Source organism: Bufo bufo, chromosome 6 (assembly GCF_905171765.1).
Source record: "Bufo bufo chromosome 6, aBufBuf1.1, whole genome shotgun sequence".
NCBI lineage: Eukaryota > Metazoa > Chordata > Amphibia > Anura > Bufonidae > Bufo > Bufo bufo.
This window is the reverse complement of record NC_053394.1, coordinates 137,568,951-137,592,378: the sequence shown is the minus strand read 5'-3', so window position 1 is coordinate 137,592,378 and position 23,428 is coordinate 137,568,951. Positions and strand designations below refer to the sequence as shown.

Below are 23,428 nucleotides of genomic sequence, written 5' to 3'. Positions count from 1 at the left end.
TCTCGCTATTTTCTTCCACTCCTCTCCATTCATATAAACTAAACCTATCATGTACTGTTTCACTATTATGTCACAGTCACGTGTTTTCCTTCATAATAATAGGTTACAACCTTCCTGCCCAAAACGTGAGAGCATGTTCGCCCCTGACGAAGCGTCAAGCGAAACCCGGGTCAGGCCTGAACAAGAGCATATACACCTTTTAGGATATGTTTTAAACTCATTTACATTTGTGAGTATAATAAACCTTTTAAATGTATCTGTGGCTGACGGTACATCACTATTTGTGCGACCCCTTTGTTAATCCGCAGAGAAGCTCAAGGATTAAAGGGCATTTTGTGAGGATATCGACGTGTTCCTATATCAGAAGCTGTGTATGGCTCCAAACTAGAAAGGAACTTATCCTGGCGATACTTTAGCAGCGCGGTCCGATACCTACAACCACTGAGAACATGTTTAGTACTGTAATCTTAACCCCTTACTAACCACCAATACGTCTTTTTACGGCAGTCACTAAGAGGCCTTAGGCTGGGACCCATGCAGCGGAGATTGGGGGCTCGGCTCTCACATGAGAGCCACTCTCCTGCTCTAACCCCCAGACCAGCAGCAGTGCCGATCCAGGCTGTTTAACCCCCTTACATGCCGTGGGCAACGATGCCTGCTGCATGTAAGCGGTGACAGAGGGAGCGGACTCTCTTTGTCTCTCACAGGCACCGTGCAAATGCGATTGTGGGGTGCCGATGTGTGTATAGGCAGACTGGGACCTGGTGTAGGCCCAAGCCTGCCTTGAGTGTTGCCCAGCAGGCTGCACCTCTCTGGCTCAGCCTGCTGGTCAAAGTCAGTATAGAACTGACATTAAAATGCATTGCACTATAGGGATAGTGCATTGTATTTTAGAAGCAATCAAAAGATTGCCTGTTATAGTCACTTTGTGGTTAAAAAAGTAAAAAACAAAATCCAACAAAAAATGTTTTTTTTTCCATTGAAAATATGCTTTGCAATGAAAAAAATTGCTAAAACAAAATCTCTCCCAAATGTTTGATATTGCCGCGTCCATAACGACCCGCACTACACAATTATCATGTCAATAATCCCCTACGGTGAATGCCATAAAAAAATAATGCCAGAATTGCCAATTTATTCTTAATCGCCAAATAAACGCAATAACAAGTGATCAAAAAGTGTTATTTACCCCAAAATGATAACAATGAAAACTGCAGAATAAAGATATCATGGAATTTATGCCGAAAAATGAACTATGCAAACTTGCATAGGCGTGCGCACGGGGTGTGCCGGGTGTGCCTGGGCACACCCTAAATCAAGCCGACTCAAGGTTCTGTCAGGGCCGGGAAGCACTGAAAGCGCTATACTCACCTCTTCCTTCCTGGTCCTTGGCGCTCCACTGTGAAGGCTGCGCACAGTGTGAGGCCGCGCTGTGACCTCACACTGTGCGCGCCCACACAGCAGACTGTACTAGAGAATTACCGAGTGGGGACGGTGAGGAGCAGGAACGGTAAGTGTTTTTATTATTTTATTTGGGTGCTGATGGAGGCACTGGGGGCTGAAGAAGGGCTGCTGGGGCTGATATGAGGCACTGGGGGCTGAAGAGAGGGTGCTGGGGGGTTGAAGAGGGGCACTGGAGCTGATATGAGGCACTGGGGGGTTGAAGAGGGGCACTGGGGGGCTGATATGAGGCACTGGGGGGCTGATATGAGGCACTGGGGGGCTGATATGAGGCACTGGGGGGCTGAAGAGGGGCTGCTGGGGGATATGAGGCATTGGGGAGCTGAAGAGGGGCACTGGGGGCTCATATGAGGGGCACTGGGGGCTGATATGAGGGACTGGGGGCTGAAGAGAGGCTGCTGGGGTGCTGAAGAGGGGCATTGGGGGATGATATGAGGCACTGGGGGTCTGAAGAGAGTCTGCTGGGGGGCTGATATGAGGCACTGGGGGCTAATATGAGGCACTGGGGGCTCTTATCTGAGGTCTGATTGGGGGTCAATCACATTGGGGTCTGATCTGAGGTCTTATTGGGGTCTTTTTAACATTGGGGGTCTTATTGGGGCTGTCAGCTGAGATCTGATTAACATTGGGGGTCTGATTGGTGGTCTGACCCGAGGTGTAATGAAAAATATATTTTTCTTATTGTCCCCCTCTAAAACCTAGTTGCGTCCTATGGGCCAGAGCATCTTATAGGGCAAAAAATACGAGTACGTTTAAAAATGATTTCTTCTCCCTTCATTATATTGATAGTGCCGGTCTGTATGTATACAGAGTGTATTTGTGTGTGTATGTGTATATATATATATATACAGTGGGGGAAATAATTATTTGACCCCTCACTGATTTTGTAAGTTTGTCCAATGACAAAGAAATGAAAAGTCTCAGAACAGTATCATTTCAATGGTAGGTTTATTGTAACAGTGGCAGATAGCACATCAAAAGGAAAATCGAAAAAATAACTTTAAATAAAAGATAGCAACTGATTTGCATTTCATTGAGTGAAATAAGTATTTGAACCCTCTAACAAAAAAAGACTTAATACTTGGTGGAAAAACCCTTGTTTGCAAGCACAGAGGTCAAACGTTTCTTGTAATTGATGACCAAGTTTGCGCACATTTTAGGAGGAATGTTGGTCCACTCCTCTTTGCAGATCATCTCTAAATCCCTAAGGTTTCGAGGCTGTCTCTGTGCAACTCTGAGCTTGAGCTCCCTCCATAGGTTTTCGATTGGATTAAGGTCCGGAGACTGACTAGGCCACTCCATGACCTTAATGTGCTTCTTCTTGAGCCACTCCTTTGTTGCCTTTGCTGTATTTTTTGGGTCATTGTCGTGCTGGAACACCCATCCACGACCCATTTTCAGTTTCCTGGCAGAGGGAAGGAGGTTGTCGCTCAGGATTTCACGATACATGGCTCCGTCCATTTTCCCGTTTATGCGAATAAGTTGTCCTGTGCCCTTAGCAGAAAAACACCCCCAAAGCAAAATGTTTCCACCCCCATGCTTGACGGTGGGGACGGTGTTTTGGGGGTCATAGGCAGCATTTTTCTTCCTCCAAACACAGCGAGTTGAGTTAATGCCAAAGAGCTCTATTTTGGTCTCATCAGACCACAGCACCTTCTCCCAGTCACTCTCTGAATCATTCAGGTGTTCATTGGCAAACTTCAGACGGGCCTGCACATGTGCCTTCCTGAGCAGGGGGACCTTGCGAGCCCTGCAGGATTTTAATCCATTGCGGTGTAATGTGTTTCCAATGGTTTTCTTGGTGACTGTGGTCCCTGCTAATTTGAGGTCATTAACTAACTCCTCCCGTGTAGTTCTAGGATGCTTTTTCACCTTTCTCAGAACCATTGACACCCCACGAGGTGAGATCTTGCGTGGAGCCCCAGAGCGAGGTCGATTGATGGTCATTTTGTGCTCCTTCCATTTTCGAACAATCGCACCAACAGTTGTCACCTTCTCTCCCAGCTTCTTGCTAATGGTTTTGTAGCCCATTCCAGCCTTGTGCAGGTCTACAATTTTGTCTCTGACATCCTTGGACAGCTCTTTGGTCTTTCCCATGTTGGAGAGTTTGGAGTCTGCTTGATTGATTGATTCTGTGGACAGGTGTCTTTTATACAGGTGACTAGTTAAGACAGGTGTCCTTAATGAGGGTGACTAATTGAGTAGAAGTGTCTAACCACTCTGTGGGAGCCAGAACTCTTAATGGTTGGTAGGGGTTCAAATACTTATTTCACTCAATGAAATGCAAATCAGTTGCAATCTTTTATTTAAAGTTATTTTTTCAATTTTCCTTTTGATGTGCTATCTGCCACTGTTACAATAAACCTACCATTGAAATGATACTGTTCTGAGACTTTTCATTTCTTTGTCATTGGACAAACTTACAAAATCAGTGAGGGGTCAAATAATTATTTCCCCCACTGTATATATATATATATATATGTATGTGTATATAAAATATACATACATACACGCGCGCACAGCATGTGTGTTTGTGCTTTAGAGTGCACACCCTAATGCAATAGGCTGCACACGCCTATGGTGCAAAATTTGTAACGGAAAAACTCAGTGGCAGTATCACAGTTTTTTTTCCGCATCTCCCACCAAGTAGTTATTAGGGTCATTTATCATACTGGTGTAAAGCAGAACTGGCTTAGTTGCCCATAGCAACTAATCAGATTCCACCTTTCATTTTCCAATGGAGCAGTCAAAAATGAAAGGTGGACTCTGATTGGTTTCTATGGGCAACTAAGCTAGTTCTACTTTAAACCAGTATGATAAATTACCACATATATGTACCCCAAAATGGCACCATTAAAAATTACAACTTGTCCCGCAGAAAACAAGCCCTCATACAGCTACATATATGGAGAAATAAAAGAGTCATAGCTCTTGGAAGGCGACGTTGAAAAAAGGAAGAAAAACGCTTGGTCAGGAAGGCTCAAAACAGGCTGGTCACTAAGGGGTCAAAGGGGGTTCCAGAATTAGAAAAACTTGGATATTTGCCTACAAAACAGCACTAAACCTGTCCACAGGATGTGTCTGGTATTGCAGCCCAGCCACATTGACTTTAACGGAGCAGAGCTGCAATTGTTAGACAAGAATTACACCGCCATACGTTACAGTCTACAACCAACCTCTGGCAGCTGCTGCTCTAATATTCCAGAGCTTATCCGAGGAATTATACTCCAACAAGTTCATCTTCTTCATACTGTACAGGTCTGGATTCACCTCTTTGGCTCTTTCTTTCTTTACAGCCTTTGCGATGTTCATAGCCGTCTGCCGCCCTTTATTCAGCAGATGCTGATAGATTTCTTTCTCTGTAACAAAAATACGATTTGTTGTCAATGTAGCAGATATTACGTCCATCAATGGTCACAAAATGGCCAATCAGTGAGAACCACTGACAGCGTCCTAACGAATCCAGCTCTACTACATACAGCGCTGTAAAAGATCTTGCGAATTGTAAATCAATTAGATATCATGTGGCTAAGGGCTCATTCACACGACTGTAGGAATAAGTCCGCACCCGTTCCACAATTTTGCGGAATGGGTGCGGACCCGTTCATTTCAATGGGGCCGCAAAACCATGTGCTGTCCCCATCCGTAGTTCCGTTCCGCGGCCCCACAAAAAATATAGAGCGTGTCCTATCATAGAATAGGCATTTTCTATGATAGCGGCAGCTGGGTGCGGTCCGCAAATTGCAGAATGCACACAGGCCAGTATTCGTGTTTTGCGGATCCCCAAAACACTACGGTTGTGTGAATGTAGCCCAAATCTGACCAGCTAATTGCATCAAATCACATATAGATGCAGTCTAGATCAACAATTTCCTTTTTGCTTTGTGGAAACAGTCAGCAATCTGCACAACATGAGCGGGAGGTCTACTCACGTAGAGGGGTCAGGATGCAAGATATTTTGGGTAATTCAGTATCCGCTATTTCCGCCATTGTGTCTGTTTTGAAAATCAAAGAACGTCTCAGTAAAACAGTGAAATTAGATTATAAATACATTCATTTTGTCACTCAGCATTCCTATAATCCCTGCGTATGTAGGCAAATTCCATTTGAGCGGCAACCCATATAGCTGTCATTACATCTCAACCTAATGGCTCATGCACACAAACGTATTTTCTTTTCAAGTCCGTTCCGGTTTTTTTCCGGACCGTATGCGGAACTGTTAATTTCAATTAGAGATGAGCGAATTTCATATTTTGAAAATTCGTTCACGCTTCATTGGGTGGTGAAAGCACCATAACTCAATTCTATGACGGAATGCATAACGGAATGCCCTTAGAGGCATTCCGTTATTCATTCCGTCATAATAGAAGTCTATGGGCTGCAAAACGGATCCGTCCCGTTTCCGTTATGCAGGGGAGTCCTCTCCTGCATAACGGAAATGGTACGGATCCGTTATGCAGGCCATGGACTTCTATTTTAACGGAATGAATAACGGAATGCCTCTTAAAGGCATTCCGTCATAGAATTGCGTTATGGTCCATGGTAACGGAATCCATAACGCAAGCGTGCCACCAAACGAAGCGTGAACAAATTTCATAACATGAAATTCACTCATCTCTGATATTAATGGGTCCGCAAAAAAACAGAAGTCACTCCATGTGCATTCAGTTTCTCTATGTCCGTATTTCCGTTCCACAAAAAAATAGAACATGTCCTATTATTGTCTGCATTACGGAGAAGGATAGTACTGTTCTATTAGGGGCCAGCTGTTCCGTAAAATACCGAATGCACACGAACGTCATCCATATTTTTTGCGGATCTGTTTTTGCAGAATGCAAAATACATACGGTCGTGTGCATGAGCCCTAAGTTGTCACCTAGCTTTCTAATAGTCCTGAAAGGAAAATATTGTTCAACAATATTGAAGGAAAGAATGTATCCCTGGGAAAGCTGAGTGATATCCAATATGGCGGACATTATAGCTTCCAGCAAGAATTGGCACACAGCTTTCCTACACTCCTGAAAGGCAAATTTTCATTATCTTGCCATGTAAGGCAGGCATCAGCAACCTCTGGCATTCCAGTTGTTGTTAGACTACAACTCCCAGCATGCTCCATTCACTTCTAAGTTCTGGGAACTGCCGAGCAAGTGTGCATGCTGATAGTTGTAGTTTCACTACACTTGGAGTGCCGCAGGATGCTGATCCCGATGTATGGGATGTTGCGTAGCCTCTCAGGACTCATGAAAAGCTGCATGACATCTCCTGTAAGAAGCTTTATTTTCTGTCAGCCATCTTTTCTAGACTCCTGAATATCAGATACAGTTGTGTTCAAAATAATAGCAGTGTGTTTAAAAAAAGTGAATAAAGCTCAAAATCCTTCTAATAGCTTTTATTTCCATACACACAAATGCATTGGGAACACTACACATGCAGCCAGCCAGTCGCAGGGGCAACACGTGAGGTGCACGGTGGACCGATGAGGGGCCAAATTATAACACACAGTTCATCAGTTTACTCACAGTTAGCAGAAAGCCTCCCTGGGCTGGCAGCACAGTGTTGAGGTGGACAGCACAAAATCCTCCGGGGCACGCTCTGTGGTAGGAAGCATCAGCCAAGATGGTGGTTGAGGTGCCCTTGATCTTAGGGATTCTTAGGGTACTTGTTGCGGCTGAGTCCCTTGATGGTTTTTGTCGTGACGCCAGTACCGTTAATGGTGGTACAACCAATAGTAGTAATAATGAGGTAGACAGTGGTAAGATGCAACTCACAACTTTTACTGATGTTGGTTCCAGTTGCAGTAGGTACATAAAACAAAATGCAGTCTTTTGTTAGCAGTAGAGTTATCCTGTGAATCCACTGTTTATAGGCTTTCTTGGGTTGGATTTAAGCTGTGGATATGGAGTACCTTATTCCAGTTGGTATGCTCAGTCCTATACCTTGTCCTTTCTCTCCAAGCTGAATATTGGGACAGGTAGCTAATCTGTTCCCCAGAGTTATGGTGTGGCGGCCAGAAGCCCTAAAGTCCTCCACCATGCGCAAAGGTGTCTGTGGCCCTAAATAACGGCTATTATCACCGATGAATCTTTCTGGTGCTTGGGTCTGTTCCAGGGAGGCAAACTCTCTCCTACTGGTCAGGGATGCAAGTATATAGTCCGGCCACAGAAGGAAAACGCTCTTCTGCGCCTCACACCTTGGTTCTACCACATAGCGAAGTTGGCTCCACTCACTAATCTGTGGTGTGAAGTCTTCACTCTGCATTCTCAACTCTGTTGGAACCACTAACTCACTATCTGTCTAAGCTTCACCCACTATCTAGGCCTGACCGAATTATTTATAGAACCTAAGTGTTATTCCCATCTAGTGGTGGGATGTATAAATTACACCTAATCTGCCCAGTAACAGGGATTTTGCAGATAAGTTAGTACAAAATTTTAAGCAGTGCCCACCACACACATGTAGTGGGACGCTGCACACATTCTATTCCAAATCAAAACATGAAGAAAAATATATCAAATTTGCGTTGTTCCTCTAAAAAAATTAAGAAAAGTGAATATTAGACTGTTCAAAAAAATAGCAGTGTTTGTATTCTTCTTTACAAACTCAAACATTCATTATATAAACTGAAAAATGTTTGAAGATTTTGCTTTCCTTTGAATCACTTAGCTAATATTTAGTTGTGTAACCGCTGTTTCTGAGAACTGCTGGACATCTGTGTTGCATGGAGTCAGCCACCTTCTGGCTCCTGTGAACAGGTATTCCAGACCAAGATGATTGGACTACATTCCACAGTTCTTCTCTATTTCTTGGTTTTGCCTCAGAAACTGCATTTTTGATGTCACCCAACAAGTTTTCTATTGGATTAAGATCCGGGGATTGGGCTGACCACTCCATAACGTAGATCTTATTGGTCTGGAACCAAGATGTTGCACTTTTACTGGTGTGTTTGGGGTCGTCGTCTTGTTGGAACACCCATTTCAAGGGCATTTCCTCTTCAGCATAAGGCAGCATGACCTCTTCAAGTATTCTGATGTATTCAAACTGATCCATGATCCCTGGTGTGCGATAAATAGGCCCAACACCTTAGTATGAGAAACATCCCCATATCATGATGCTTCACTGTCTTCACAGTGTACTGTGGCTTGAATTCAGTGTTTGGGGTCGTCTGACAAACTGTCTCCGGCCACTAGACCCAAAAAGAACAATCTTACTTTCATCAGTCCTCAAAATGTCTCTTTAGGCCGGTCAATGTGCTCTTTGGCAAATTGGAACCTCTTCAGCACATGTCTTTTTTTTCAACAGTGGGACTTTGTGGGGGCTTCTTGCAGATAGCTTGGCTTCACATAGGCGTCTTCTAAGGGCTCATGCACACGACAGTATTTTGCGTTCAGTATACTGGCTGTTTTTTTTGTTCAGTATGCGGTACATATACTGTTCCATTCATTTCAATGGTTTAGCAAAAAAAAACTGAAGTGTCTCAGTGTGCATTCCGTTTCAGTATTTCCGTACCGTGAAAAGATAGAACATGTCCTATTCTTGTCCGCAAATCACGGTGCTTGGCTCCATTCAAGTCAATGGGTCCGCAAAAAAACGGAACACATACGGAAATGCTTCCGTATGTCTTCCGTATCCGTTCCGTTTTAGCGGAACCATCTTTTGAAAATGTTATGCCCAGCACAATTTTTTCTATATAATTACTGTATACTGTATATGGCATACGGAAAAACGGAATGGAAAAACGGAAAGGAAACAAAAAAACGGAACAACGGTTCCATAAAAAACGGACCGCAAAACACTGAAAAAGCCATACGGTCGTGTGCATGAGCCCTAATTGTAACAGTACTCACCGGTCACTTTAGACCTTCTTTGATCCTCCTGGAGATGATTGTTGGCTGAGTCCTTGGCATTTTGGCTCTTCTTCTATCCATTCGAATGGTAGTTTTTCGCTTTCTTCCACGTCTTTCAGGTTTTGGTTGCCATTTTAAAGCATTTGCGATCATTTTTGCTGAGCAGCTTATCATTTTCTGCACTTCTTTATATGTTTTCCCCTCTCCAATCAACTTTTTAATCAAGGTACGCTGTTCTTCTGAACAATGTCTGGAACGCCCCTCTTTCCTCCGAATTTCAGAGAGAAATGCACTGTAACCAGCATGTACAACATTTGCTGCCTTCCTTCCTTAAATAATAGCAATAATTGCCACCTGTTTTTCAAAGAATGAATGACCCCACTCATTGAACTCCACACTGCTATTATTTTGAACATGCCCCATTCAATTAGTAATTCAATTACACAGAATCAGCAGCATGCATGTCATGACTGTTGGATTTCTATTACTCTACTACACCTGCTAGTAAATTAGTTGCCATGTAGAAATATTATTTCTACCAAAAACAGTGATTGATCAGTCTGACTGCTATTATTTTGAACACAACTGTACATCCCTCTCTCGAATATTAGATACAGACTATAAGAAAGCTGGGTGACCGTTCCTGTGATCCCTGCCATGACCGCCATGTTGCCTGTCACACAGCTTTCCATTAACTAAGGAACGGCTGAGACAATAGAATGAATGGAGTGAGTGTGAAAAGTCTTACAGCTGCTGTAGAACTAAAACTCCCAGCGTATTCTCTAGTCCTGTAGTGGTGGGATGCATTACAGCCTTACCTGGTGCCGCGAGGTCCTCGCTCTGAGTCTGAGGCATTTTTCTTGTCTAAGTTTCGTTTCTCATTCATTCCGAAACAAAACTGAAAGTGAATTCTTCCCTCTCCAGCTGGGCTCACCACATAATGTGACCAGGAAGCTGGAGACGTAAACACGAGATACACCCAGCCAGGAGGAAAGTGGGGCAAGAAGAGGGTGCAGTGACCACCCAGCCAGGAGGAATGTGGGGCAAGAAGAGGGTGCAGTGACCACCCAGCCAGGAGGAAAGTGGGGCAAGAAGAGGGTGCAGTGACCACCCAGCCAGGAGGAATGTGGGGCAAGAAGAGGGTGCAGTGACCACCCAGCCAGGAGGAAAGTGGGGCAAGAAGAGGGTGCAGTGACCACCCAGCCAGGAGGAAAGTGGGGCAAGAAGAGGGTGCAGTGACCACCCAGCCAGGAGGAATGTGGGGCAAAAAGAGGGTGCAGTGACCACCCAGCCAGGAGGAATGTGGGGCAAGAAGAGGGTGCAGTGACCACCCAGCCAGGAGGAAAGTGGGGCAAGAAGAGGGTGCAGTGACCACCCAGCCAGGAGGAATGTGGGGCAAGAAGAGGGTGCAGTGACAACCCAGCCAGGAGGAATGTGGGGCAAGAAGAGGGTGCAGTGACCACCCAGCCAGGAGGAATGTGGGGCAAGAAGAGGGTGCAGTGACCACCCAGCCCGGAGGAATGTGGGGCAAGAAGAGGGTGCAGTGACAACCCAGCCAGGAGGAATGTAGGGCAAGAAGAGGGTGCAGTGACCACCCAGCCAGGAGGAAAGTGGGGCAAGAAGAGGGTGCAGTGACCACCCAGCCAGGAGGAATGTGGGGCAAGAAGAGGGTGCAGTGACCACCCAGCCCGGAGGAATGTGGGGCAAGAAGAGGGTGCAGTGACCACCCAGCCAGGAGGAATGTGGGGCAAAAAGAGGGTGCAGTGACCACCCAGCCAGGAGGAAAGTGGGGCAAGAAGAGGGTGCAGTGACCACCCAGCCAGGAGGAATGTGGGGCAAGAAGAGGGTGCAGTGACCACCCAGCCCGGAGGAATGTGGGGCAAGAAGAGGGTGCAGTGACCACCCAGCCAGGAGGAAAGTGGGGCAAGAAGAGGGTGCAGTGACCACCCAGCCAGGAGGAATGTGGGGCAAAAAGAGGGTGCAGTGACCACCCAGCCAGGAGGAAAGTGGGGCAAGAAGAGGGTGCAGTGACCACCCAGCCAGGAGGAATGTGGGGCAGGAAAAGGGTGCAGTGACCACCCAGCCCGGAGGAATGTGGGGCAAGAAGAGGGTGCAGTGACCACCCAGCCAGGAGGAAAGTGGGGCAAGAAGAGGGTGCAGTGACCACCCAGCCAGGAGGAATGTGGGGCAAGAAGAGGGTGCAGTGACCACCCAGCCAGGAGGAAAGTGGGGCAAGAAGAGGGTGCAGTGACCACCCAGCCAGGAGGAAAGTGGGGCAAGAAGAGGGTGCAGTGACCACCCAGCCAGGAGGAAACTGGGGCAAGAAGAGGGTGCAGTGACCACCCAGCCAGGAGGAATGTGGGGCAAGAAGAGGGTGCAGTGACCACCCAGCCAGGAGGAAAGTGGGGCAAGAAGAGAGTGCAGTGACCACCCAGCCAGGAGGAAACTGGGGCAAGAAGAGGGTTCGGTGACCACCCAGCCAGGAGGAAACTGGGGCAAGAAGAGGGTTCGGTATCAAGACAAAACACAAATAGGTGCCCCCAGTACAGTAACTATATCTGCCATACTGTTAACGGAGGGGGGACTGAGCAAGTCACCCCCCTCCTCTTGTATTGTATCTGGTGGTCTCAGAGCCGCTAATACAACTTTAGTTGTCTTGGGTGGTAAACAGGTTAATATTCAGGTTCTAGGAGACACTGTGTAAGGTGTCATCTCTGCATACATGATAGACTTAGATACAGCAGCTCAGCAGACAGTATAACACATTGAAGAACTAGATACACCGACTTTTCAGACAGTATCACACATGATAGACTTGGATCAGGCATCCTCAGGCTGCGGCCCTCCAGCTGTTGCAAAACTACAACTCCCAGCATGCCCGAACAGCCTACAGGTATCAGCCTACAGCAGGGCATTGTGGGAGTTGTAGTTTTACAACAGCTGGAGGGCCGCAGTTTGAGGTTGCCTGACTTGGATACACCAGCTCAGCAGACAGTATCACACATGATAGACTTAGATACATCAGCTCAGCAGTCAGTGTCACGCGCTACAGACTTGGATACACCAACTATTCAGACAGTATCACACATGATAATTGCAGGTACAACTCCTCAGCAAACAATATTACTCATGATAGGTTTAGATACAGCAGCTCAGCACACAGTATCACACATGATAGACTTAGATACACCAGCTCAGCAGACCATATCACAGGTAGCAGACTTTTATACACCGACTCTTCAGACAGTATCACACATGATAATTGTAGGTACAACTCCACAGCACACAGTATCGCACATGATAGACTTAGATACACCAACTCAGTCGACAGTATCACACATTACAGACTTGGATACACAGACTATTCAGACAGTATCACACACGATAATTAAGGTACACCAGCTCAGCAGACAGTATCACACATGATAGACTTAGATACCCCAGCTCAGCAGACAGTGTCACACGTTACAGACTTGGATACACCGACTATTCAGACAGTATCACACATGATAATTGCAGGTACAACTCCTCAGCAGACAATATTACTCATGATAGGTTTAGATACAGCAGCTCAGCACACACAGTATCACACATGATAGACTTAGATACCCCAGCTCAGCAGACCGTATCACAGGTTGCAGACTTTTATACACCCACTCTTCAGACAGTATCACACATGATAATTGTAGGTACAACTGCTCAGCAAACAGTATTACTCATGATAGGCATCATGCATGGCAGACATACTGTAGCCACAAATGCTTAGAAGACAGTATCACACATGATAGACTTAGATACAAACTCAGCCCGGTACATAAGAAAATAGGATTTTGAACGGTGTGACACAGTGAAGGGCATGATCTGGGAAAACAGGTTTTTTCCTCCCAGCAGGTGCTGCTGGGCTGATTTGCAATTTTATCAACCGTGAAAATACGTAACTGGTAGTTGTATAAGAAATACTATCACTGAAGCCAACTACCTAAAACATAACTTTTAATATAAATATACTAAAAATCTCTCATTGAGCCCCTTTCATGGGGACTAAGGTACAGACAGACAGACAGACAATAAGGGGCTAATAAGGACCGGATAGGATTCTCCTCCCTATCCGGGGCTGATTTGCAGCCAGGTGGGGTCAAACACCGCACTGGATTTTAAGTGCCGGTCTGGGTTTTGGGAGCACCTAGCTGTCCTTAAAAGACAGCTGGGCTCAGCAGCAAGGTGTGTGTGCTGGGATCTGAGGCTTGTGCCGTGCTGGAGGGGTGAGACCAGGGCTGGGACAAGGCCATTTGGTGCCCAGGGCGAAGATGGAAAACGGGCCCCCCCCCCCCCCCGTTTTTAAGAAAGAATCAATGTTGTTTCAAAACAAGAATATACTTAAAGCAATAGAACAAAGGACTGTGGGACTTTGAAAGTCACAGACACTATAAAGTTCCCCCCCATCATCATGTGCCAGTATAAAGTCCCCCCCATCATCATGTGCCAGTTTTGTAATAAGCCCCCCCAATGTGCCAGTAACACTATTGTAAAAAAACACAAAAAAAAAACACTTATACTTACCTAAGTGTCAGCGATGCGATGCAGCCTCTTCCTGTGTCCCACGCTGTAATGTAAGGCTCAGGCGGCACGATGACGTCATTGCGCCGGCCTCTGATAGGCTGCCGGCCTAGTGCCTGCAGCCAGGGGCGTACATAAAAATCACTGGGCCCCATAGCAGGAATCTAAATTGGGCCCCCATTCCCCTTTTATAGCCCCTCCCTTTGTTCCATGAACTATTCTTGCTGCTGCGTTTTATAATTTATGCCATCAGGGCCGGAATGGGATTACAAAACAGCCCTGGCACACAAAAGAGGTATAATAGATGCAGATGTATATTATATACAGCAGTGTACAGTTATGTGAGGTACGCGGTATAATAGATGCAGTGTGTACAGGTATATAGTATATTCCCTAGTGTTCTGATATGTGAGGTACAGGGTATAATAGATGCAGTGTGTACAGGTATATAGTATATACAGCAGTGTACTGATATGTGAGGTACGGGGTATAATATATGCAGTGTATACAGTATATACAGTAGTGTAATATGTGAGGTACGAGGTATAATAGATGCAGTGTGTACAGGTATATAGTAAATACAGCAGTGTATTGACACCTCGTACCTCACATATCAGTACACTGCTGTATATACTATATATCTGTACACACTGCATCTATTATACCTCGTACCTCACATATATAGTATATACAGAAGTGTACTGATATCTGTACACACAGCATCTATTATACCTCATACCTCACATATCAGTGCACTGCGGTATATACTATATATCTGTACATATTGCGTGTATAATACTGTGTAATATATGCAGTGTGTGTGCATGTATGTGTGTGTATATATATATATATATATATATATATATATATATACAGAGCAGTGTATTGATGTGACACATAGAAGGTATAATACTGTAGATGCAGTGTTTATAGAAATATGTGGTCAGTTATGCATTATAGTCACTGTGAGGTACATGAGGTAGTGGTAACTGTCTGAAGTAGTATACATGAGTGAGCAATGAGTAAAAACAGGGCATGGAGGGGGGGGGGGGGGGTAAATGATGAAAAGTGGAGGACCTCCTCTTACCTCTCCATTCCAGTCTGTATGGATCAATACAGAGCTGCTTGTGAACTTTTAATACTTGCTGTTAGGGGTTGAAGGACCTGTGATGATGTCATCACAGGTCCTGGCAGATGTACCTTTGAAACCTAGGAACTACACCATTTTTGGTGCAGTTCCTTTGCTAGATTCTGCAGGACCTGTGATGTTGAAGATGATGTCATCACAGGTCCTGGCAGATGCACTGTTCTAACCTGGGAACTACACTTTACACTGTGCAGTTCCCTTACAGGACCTGTGATGACATCATCAAAGGTCCTTTAGCTTTAGAAAGGTAAACAGGAGTAATTAGGGGGCGGGGCCTCTCCTCCACTTCGGTGCCTGCCTGCAGCCTATCAGAGGAAAGGGAAGGGACACGCCTCTCCCTCCCCTGCACCTCCGCTGGCACAGACAGTTTACAATGGAGATGAGCGCAATGGAAGCGCTCATCTCCCTGTGCCCGGCGGCGGCTGCTCACTTGGGGGGGGGTCATTTTAGTTGGGGGGGCACAGCATGATGTAGGGGGGGCCGTGGCCCCCTCTGGCCCCCCCCCTGGCGACGCCACTGCTGCTGGCACTTCACCTGCGCCCCCCTCCTGTCCGCAAATAGTAGCGCCCAGGGCACCCGCTCCTTCGGCCCCTGCCTTGTACCGGCCCTGGGTGAGACCCGTGTTTAGGGGGAAACAGGCCCCCTAAAAGCCTGCTATGGACTGCTGGAGGTAGAACTGCCAACAAGGTGATTTTTGCTATGTGGACTTTTTTTTTGTTGCCTTATTTGTGAATAAACACGGAAGTTTGATTTAAGAACTGGTAGTTTGCCTCTGTACTGCTTCCGAATCCCCACAATGGAAACTGAACAGACTTCATTGTTGTCAATGCAATCTATTTAGCTTCATTTGGATAAGTTATGTGCCCTATCAGGTACTTCCGTTTTTTCCTCTAATGCAGCAGAACAATGGAAAAAAAGAGGGCTTAGAGCTAGGTTTCTGAGAAAACCAGACATACACTACCAGTGGCGACTCTAGGAATAATATATAGGGGGGGCACAAAGATACCACAGTCAAAAATGGGGGGGCAAAAACAAAATAAGTATATATAAATAAGATTACAAAATATGAGAGAATTGCGGTATGCAGGGATACATTTATAATAAAACAATTTACTTACAAAAGAAGCTGTTCAGTCGTCTGCTGTGCCGTCCTCTGCTTGCTTCCGCGGATTCTTTCCCCTTCTTTCTGTCTCTCGTCAGTGCGCAGGCGCACTGTTATGGTGGATCTGTGGAAGACACACTGTTATGGGGGCATCTGTGGATGACACTGTTATTATGCCTCTCATTAGCCCCCATATGCTGCCTCTAATCATTAGCCCCCATATGCCTCTAATCATTAGCCCCCATATGCCTCTCATCATTAGCCCCCATATGCCTCTCATCATTAGCCCCCATATGCCTCTCATCATTAGCCCCCATATGCCTCTCATCATTAGCCCCCATATGCCTCTCATCATTAGCCCCCATATGCCTCTCATCATTAGCCCCCATATGCCTCTCATCATTAGCCCCCATATGCCTCTCATCATTAGCCCCCATATGCCTCTCATCATTAGCCCCCATATGCCTCTCATCATTAGCCCCCATATGCCTCTCATCATTAGCCCCCATATGCCTCTCATCATTAGCCCCCATATGCCTCATCATTAGCCCCCATATGCCTCTCCATTAGCCCCCATATGCCTCTCCATTAGCCCCCATATGCCTCTCCATTAGCCCCCATATGCCTCTCCATTAGCCCCCATATGCCTCATCATTAGCCCCCATATGCCTCTCCATTAGCCCCCATATGCCTCTCCATTAGCCCCCATATGCCTCTCCATTAGCCCCCATATGCCTCTCCATTAGCCCCCATATGCCTCTCCATTAGCCCCCATATGCCTCTCCATTAGCCCCCATATGACCCCAGCAGCCACATTTTTTTATAAAATAAAAAAACACTTACCTCTCCTGCTCCTGGACGGACGCCGCCTGCCTCTCCTCAGTCGACTCTGTGCTCTGAACTGGCGCGCACAGCGTGAGGTCACAGAGTGCCCTCACGCTGTGCGCAGCCCTGCACAGCCGACAGCCGAGGACCAGGAAGTGGTGAGTACAGAGCGTTCACCACTTCCTGGTCTCTCGGTTCTAATGAGCGCTTCCATAATGGAAGCGCTCATTAGTATTCACCTGGGGGAATCAGCGGGGGGGCAAAGGACAACATAGGGGGGGCGATTGCCCCCCCTCGCCCCCCCCTAGCGACGCCACTATACACTACTGTGCAGACGTTTTAGGCAGGTGTGGTAAAAATGCTGCAAAGTCGAATGCTTTCAAAACTAGAAGTGCTAATAGCTTATTTTTATTAATTAAAGGGATTGTCTGGTTTTTAATGCTGAACCCGGACATAAGCCCTTCTTCACCCAGGCAGTCCCTCTTCCGCCTACCAGTTAGCCCGGTGACGTCACCTGCTCTGAATGGCCGTTTTACAGGCTAGAGCCGCACTAAAGCCTGCCCATTTGTGCTGGTGACGTGACTGGGCTCACTGCTAGGCGGAAGCTTCTGTCTAGCATTCCCATGGTGAGACTTGGTACGTCACTGGATCTGCTGAAAAAGCCCTTGCTCAGTGTGATTTAGCGCAGGGCGAGGGAAAGCATCGGGGCATGAAATGGGGTTATGTCCAGATTCAGCTCTGAACCCGACAACTCCTTTAACGCAGCGGTCCCCAACCGCCGGGCCGCGGCCCAGGACCAGGCCGTGAAAGATTGTTAGCCGGGCCGCGGCGATCAGGGCCGTCTTTATCGCGGTACTAATGAAGCGCTTCCATTATGGAAGCTCTTCATTAGTACAGGAGGACCAGGAAGCCGTAAAGGATCTGTACTCACCGCTTCCTGGTCCTCGCCTCGGCTATCGGCTGTGCAGGGCTGCGCACAGCGTGAGGTCACTGTGACCTCACACTGTGCACCGCGATACACAGCAGACAGCAGGAAGAAGAGGATAGCGATGGTGACCAGGAGCAGGAGAGGTAAGTGTTTTTTTTTGGGGGGGGGGGGGGGGGGGGTTTGCGCTGACATAAGGGCTGATGGCTGACCTGGGGCCTGACATGGGGGGCTGACATATGGCTGATGGCTGACATGGGGGGCTGATGGCTGACATAAGGGCTAGGGGCTGACATGGGGGAGCATAAGGGCTGGGGGCTGACATGGGGGGCTGACTTGGGGGGCTTATGGCTGACATAAGGGGCTGGGGGGGCTGACATAAGGGGCTGGGGGGCTGACATAAGGGGCTGGGGGGGCTGACATGGGGGGGGCCTATGGCTGACATGGGGGGCCTATGGCTGATATAAGGGGCTGGGGGCTGACATGGGGGCTTATGGCTGACGGGGGGCTTATGGCTGACATATGGCTGATGGCTGACATAAGGGGCCAATGGCTGATATGAAGGCTTATGGCTGACATGGGGGGGCTTATGGCTGACATAATGGCTGGGGGCTAACATATGGCTGATGGCTGACATAAGGGGCTGATGCCTGACACAAGGGCTCGGGGCTGACATAAGGGCTGGGGGCTGACATATGGCTGACATGGGCTAAAGGTTGGGGGGTTGATCTGAGGCATTGGGGGTCTGATCTGAGGTCTGATTAACATTGGGGGTCTGATTGCTGGTCTGACCTGAGGTGTAATGAAAAATATTTTTTTATTATTGTTCTACTCTAAAACCTAGGTGCATCTTATAGGGCGAAAAATACGGTACAGTGCAGCAGAGACCAGGTGCAGCAGAGACCAGGTGCAGCAGAAACCCTAGTCAGTTTATAGTTTATATAGTCATTATATAGTTTTATATATTTTAATATGCACCTTGTGTTTTGTTATGCGCGTGAGTCAGTCAGCGCCGACTAGCACCCACTAAGCCCCGCCCACCCCCTAAGCCCCGCCCCAGAACCCCTCTCTCAGCCCATTGTCCTTACCACTAGGGGAGCTCTTGTCATCATTCCTGGGAGTGGCCTGGTGGAGCTCAGGGGCAGTGAGTGTAACACGTGTATTGTACAGTATTTGAAACACGGCCCGCCAACTGGAATTTTTTTTCTATGTGCGGCTCATATATCTGGCTGAGTTTGAGACCCATGGTCTAGGACTAGGTAGTATATTGATATACTTATTTGAATATGTGGCTAAAAACTTTGTTACATAGTTCAAAGAAAGTTTATTGTTCGATTAAATGTATACAACCACTATATCTGTCTTTACCTATAAAATAAACTCTAAGGGCTCATGCACACGACCGTTCCGTATCTGAGTTGTTTTTCTTTTCTGTTTTGTGGCCGCTTCCATTCTGTTATGCCACAAAACATATCCGTATGTGATGTTTTTTTTGCGGATCGAAAAAGGAAACAGGAAGTTTATCATTACCGTAATGTACTGTATTGTTTGCAAACAGTAAACACATGGTCAAAATTGGCATGGATCTTCAAAATATGGATGACATACGGATGTGTTCCGTATGCATTCCGTATTTTTTGCGGACCCATTGACTTGAATGGAGCCATGGACCGTGATTTGCAGATAATAATAGGACATGCACTACTTTTTTCAGGAACGGCCAAGCGGACATACGGAAACGGAATGCAAACTGAGTCATTTCCATTGTTTTTGCGGACCCATTGAAGTGAATGGTTCCGCATACGCTCTGCAAAAAAACCCGGAAAGGACACGGAAAGAAAATACGTTTGTGTGCATGAGCCCTAACAGTGGTGTCTGTTGGGCGCTGCTGGTGTTTGTCATGTAGTGTAGATGCAAACAAAGCCTTAAAGGAAACCTGTCACCTGGATTTTGTGCATAGAGCTGGGGACATGGGCTGCTAGATGGCCGCTAGCACATCTGCAATACCCAGTCCCCACAGCTCTCTGCGCTTTTATTGTGTTAAAAAACTGTTTGGATCCATATGCAAATGACCTGATATGAGTCCTGTATCCGGAGATGAGTCAAGCAGAAAGGAGCCCAGCACCGCCCCGCGTCCTCCGAATCTCCTCCTTGCTGGCTGACGTCACAGAGCTGGAGCGCCGAAATCTCGCGATGCGCGAGCTAGCGCATGGTTAGTTTGTTCCCTGTGCTGATGCCAGTACAGGGAATGAACATGATGCCGACACTGCGCATGCTCTAGCTCGCGCATCGCGAGATTTCCGCGCTCCAGCTCTGTGACGTCAGCCAGCAAGGAGGAGATTCGGAGGACGCGGGGCGGTGCTGGGCTCCTTTCTGCTTGACTCATCTCCGGATACAGGACTCATATCAGGTAATTTGCATATGGATCCAAACTGTTTTTTAACACAATAAAAGCGCAGAGAGCTGTGGGGACTGGGTATTGCAGATGTGCTAGCGGCCATCTAGCAGCCCATGTCCCCAGCTCTGTGTGCAAAATCCTGGTGACAGGTTCTCTTTAAATACATCACTTCAGCAGACATGGTAGGCTTATTACAAAGCAGTATAACACATCTTAGGGCTCATGCACACGAACGTATTTTCTTTCCGTGTTCGTTCTGTTTTTTTGCGGACCGTATACGGAACCATTCACTTCATTGGGTCCGCCAAAAAAACTAAAGTTACTCCATGTGCATTCCGTTTCCGTATGTCCGTATTTCCGTTCCATAAAAAAATAGAACATGTCCTATTATTGTCTGCATTACGGACAAGGATAGTACTGTTCTATCAGGGGCCAGCTGTTCCGTTTTGCAAAATACGGAATGCACACGGACGTCATACGTATTTTTTGCGGATCCGTTTTTTGTGGACCGCAAAATATATACGGTCGTGTGCATGAGGCCTTAGGCTTTCATACAACAACTCAGCACACAGTATCACACGCAATGGACTTAGATACATCTGCTGAGTAGTGGAAAGATAACCAGCAGTGGATGGTATACTTAGTGTGCTTTTCGGGATACATTTCAAGCAATGCCCATTCCCTATTTTATGACCTACTAATATGAAAATGTACAAAATTCTGAAATAGAATAGCTTCTAAGTGCACAGTTGTGTCTGACAGTCTATGAGGTAAAGCTGTGCTAATAGCGCCCTCCTGTGGACTAGGTAAAAGTTTTTGTTGTTTGGAAACTTTTAGAACCTATTATTGAGTTTAGAGAGAAGGGTGACACCTAGTGGAAGAACTGTGTGTAACACGCAGAATCCTTGTGGTTCTTTTTGATGCCGTTTTTTTTAGCCAAATCCAGAATAGGATCCAGCAGGAAGGAGAAGCCCTTCCTTTATATGTCTCATTCACTTCCAACACAGGATTGACTTTGGCTCAAAAACTACATAAAAAAGCTGTGTGTGACACCACCCTCACACTGCGGAGATTACAGGGGGCTATCCATAGTAACTGCAAGCACAGTCTGATTCGGTTCTATGGGGGTCTTCCAACAGCCTCTGTGGCAGCCTCTTTGGCATTCTGTGCGGCCCCAGTGGATGGAATGGGGTGTCCTTCAGTAGGTTACTGTATCCTATAGCTGTATGCATGTGCCAGGCTGGGGTCTGGTCCGTGCTGTCGGATACTCTCTAGGTAAAATCAACCCCTTTACACTTTCTAGTTTTATGTAAATGACAATCAATGTAATGTGCATTGTATTGTGTGTCGATTGGTTATCCTTTAATAAATATCTGCTTGCTGTCAATGAATTGGAACATTATTGTTCATTCTTGATACTTGCAAGATCTGCACCTACACTGAGAAAGGAGCCCCGTAATGCGCAGCTGCCCTCCATTCATTTCTATGGGGCCGCCGAAAATAGCTGAGCACTGGCTTGGCTATTTCTGTCGGCCCCATAGAGGTGAATGGGAGCGGTGGCCGCGCAAGCGCTATTCGCTCCCATTCAGTACTATGGGGAGAGTGTTTGGTGGTGGCTGGACCCGGTGAAACCCGGAGTCCTCCAGCCACCACCCTCCCCGCTCTGTTCTCAGTGTAGGTGCGGGTCCCAGAGGTGGGACCCGCACCCATCAGACAATTGGGGCATATCCTAGCGATATGCCCCCATTGTCTCAGATGGGAATGCCATTTTAACACCAAGAGCACCCCAATTACAACCAGGCAGGAGCCCCAACACCAGGGTGTTCCCAGAGGGAAAAAAGGGTGCTGTCACTGCATGGAGGGTGTCATTGTGAGTATTGCTACTGTGGTCCGTGTGTACACTCATTCTTCGCAGAGTCACTACCACTGCCATCCTCCACTCGTTCCTCCCAGGCTGCCACTGCATACTGTCTTGACCTAAAACCTCTTACAGCTGTGAGTTTGTTACCATTGTATCGAGTCTAGACAATCCTCTATGTCCGACTGATGCGTTTTACATTGCAGCAGATTATCAGAAAAGGACAGGAACTTTGTATTTACAACAAACAGCTCAACTGTGATAAGACCAGAGTAAGATTTCAGGTATATGTAACTAAGAATACTTCCATTCACTGAAAGCAAGACGGAAATGGTGATAAATTGAAAGTACAAAATTGACTAGAAAAATTGCAGAATTTTTCAGAGCCATGCCAGCTGCACAGTATTCCCTGCCACTATTGCTGCTGTTCTTAGTGCACTGTAGATAGAGACTGATGGATCCTTTAGGACAGGGGTGTCAAACTCAAATTCATCGGGGGCCGCATCAGCAGTTTGGTCACCCTCAAAGGGCCGGAAAACTTACAGTTACTTGGCTTGGCCCTTGGGGATCTCGGACGCCACTTCCACACTTTGGCCGGGGGCTCGGTGGAGCTGATGAGGTGTTTTATCCTAATGAGAAAGATTTCATAATAAGTATTTGGAGAAGGTGCAGAGGGATAGCAGAGCAGGGAGAGGCTGGTGCTGCTACTAGGGGGCTCATACCATGGGGGAGTAATAAAGCCCAACATAATGCCCCCCCAGTAGTAATAATTCTCCTTATAATGTGACAGTGCAAAAAATACCCCCTTGTAATGCCCCCATTTGAGCTAATGTCCTCATAGTGCCCCCATAATGTGCCAGTATAAAATACCCCTATATAGTACCCCTAGTAAATGACCCCATAGTGCTCCACACCCTCCTTCCTCCTAGTGCCCCCCATAATGTACCAGTATAAAATGCTCCAGTAGATGCCCTCAGTATCCCCCATAATTTGCAAGTATCTTCTTAGTGTCCCCCGTAGATGACCCCATAGTACTCCTCTCCCCCCTTCCCCATAGTACCCACCATGTGTACCAGTATAAAATTGTACTGTACAGAGAGCCCATATAAAATACCCCTTCTTTGTGGCCTCAGTAGATGCCCCTATAGTGCCCCCAATCATGTGCCAGTATTAACAGCCCCCCCCCCAGCTGTGCCAGTAATAATAGCCCCCTATGCCAGTAATAGCAGCCCCCCTGTGCCAGTAATAGCAGCCCCCAGTAATAACAGCCCCCAGTAATAAGAGCCCCTCTGTGCCAGTAATAAAAGCCCC

At 46.8% G+C, this 23,428-nt stretch overlaps 1 protein-coding gene across 4 annotated transcripts in view; it reads right to left on the bottom strand.

Moving 5' to 3' along the window:
- The window catches only part of ZBP1 (Z-DNA binding protein 1), a 58,774-nt gene extending 48,524 nt beyond the window's left edge, over window positions 1-10,250 (bottom strand). For 2 of the 4 annotated variants that reach the window (XM_040436672.1, XM_040436673.1), the window contains exons 1-3: window positions 10,124-10,249; window positions 5,394-5,456; window positions 4,638-4,820 (exon numbers count right to left, since the gene is read on the bottom strand). In XM_040436672.1, coding sequence (XP_040292606.1) covers window positions 4,638-4,820; window positions 5,394-5,456; window positions 10,124-10,160 — 283 coding nt within the window. In that variant the 5' untranslated portion in view covers window positions 10,161-10,249. Of the gene's footprint in view, window positions 1-4,637; window positions 4,821-5,393; window positions 5,457-10,123 lie in introns of all 4 variants that reach the window. The other 2 variants (XM_040436674.1, XM_040436675.1) reach the window with 2 other exon arrangements.
- Between the last annotated feature and the right edge of the window lie 13,178 nt (window positions 10,251-23,428).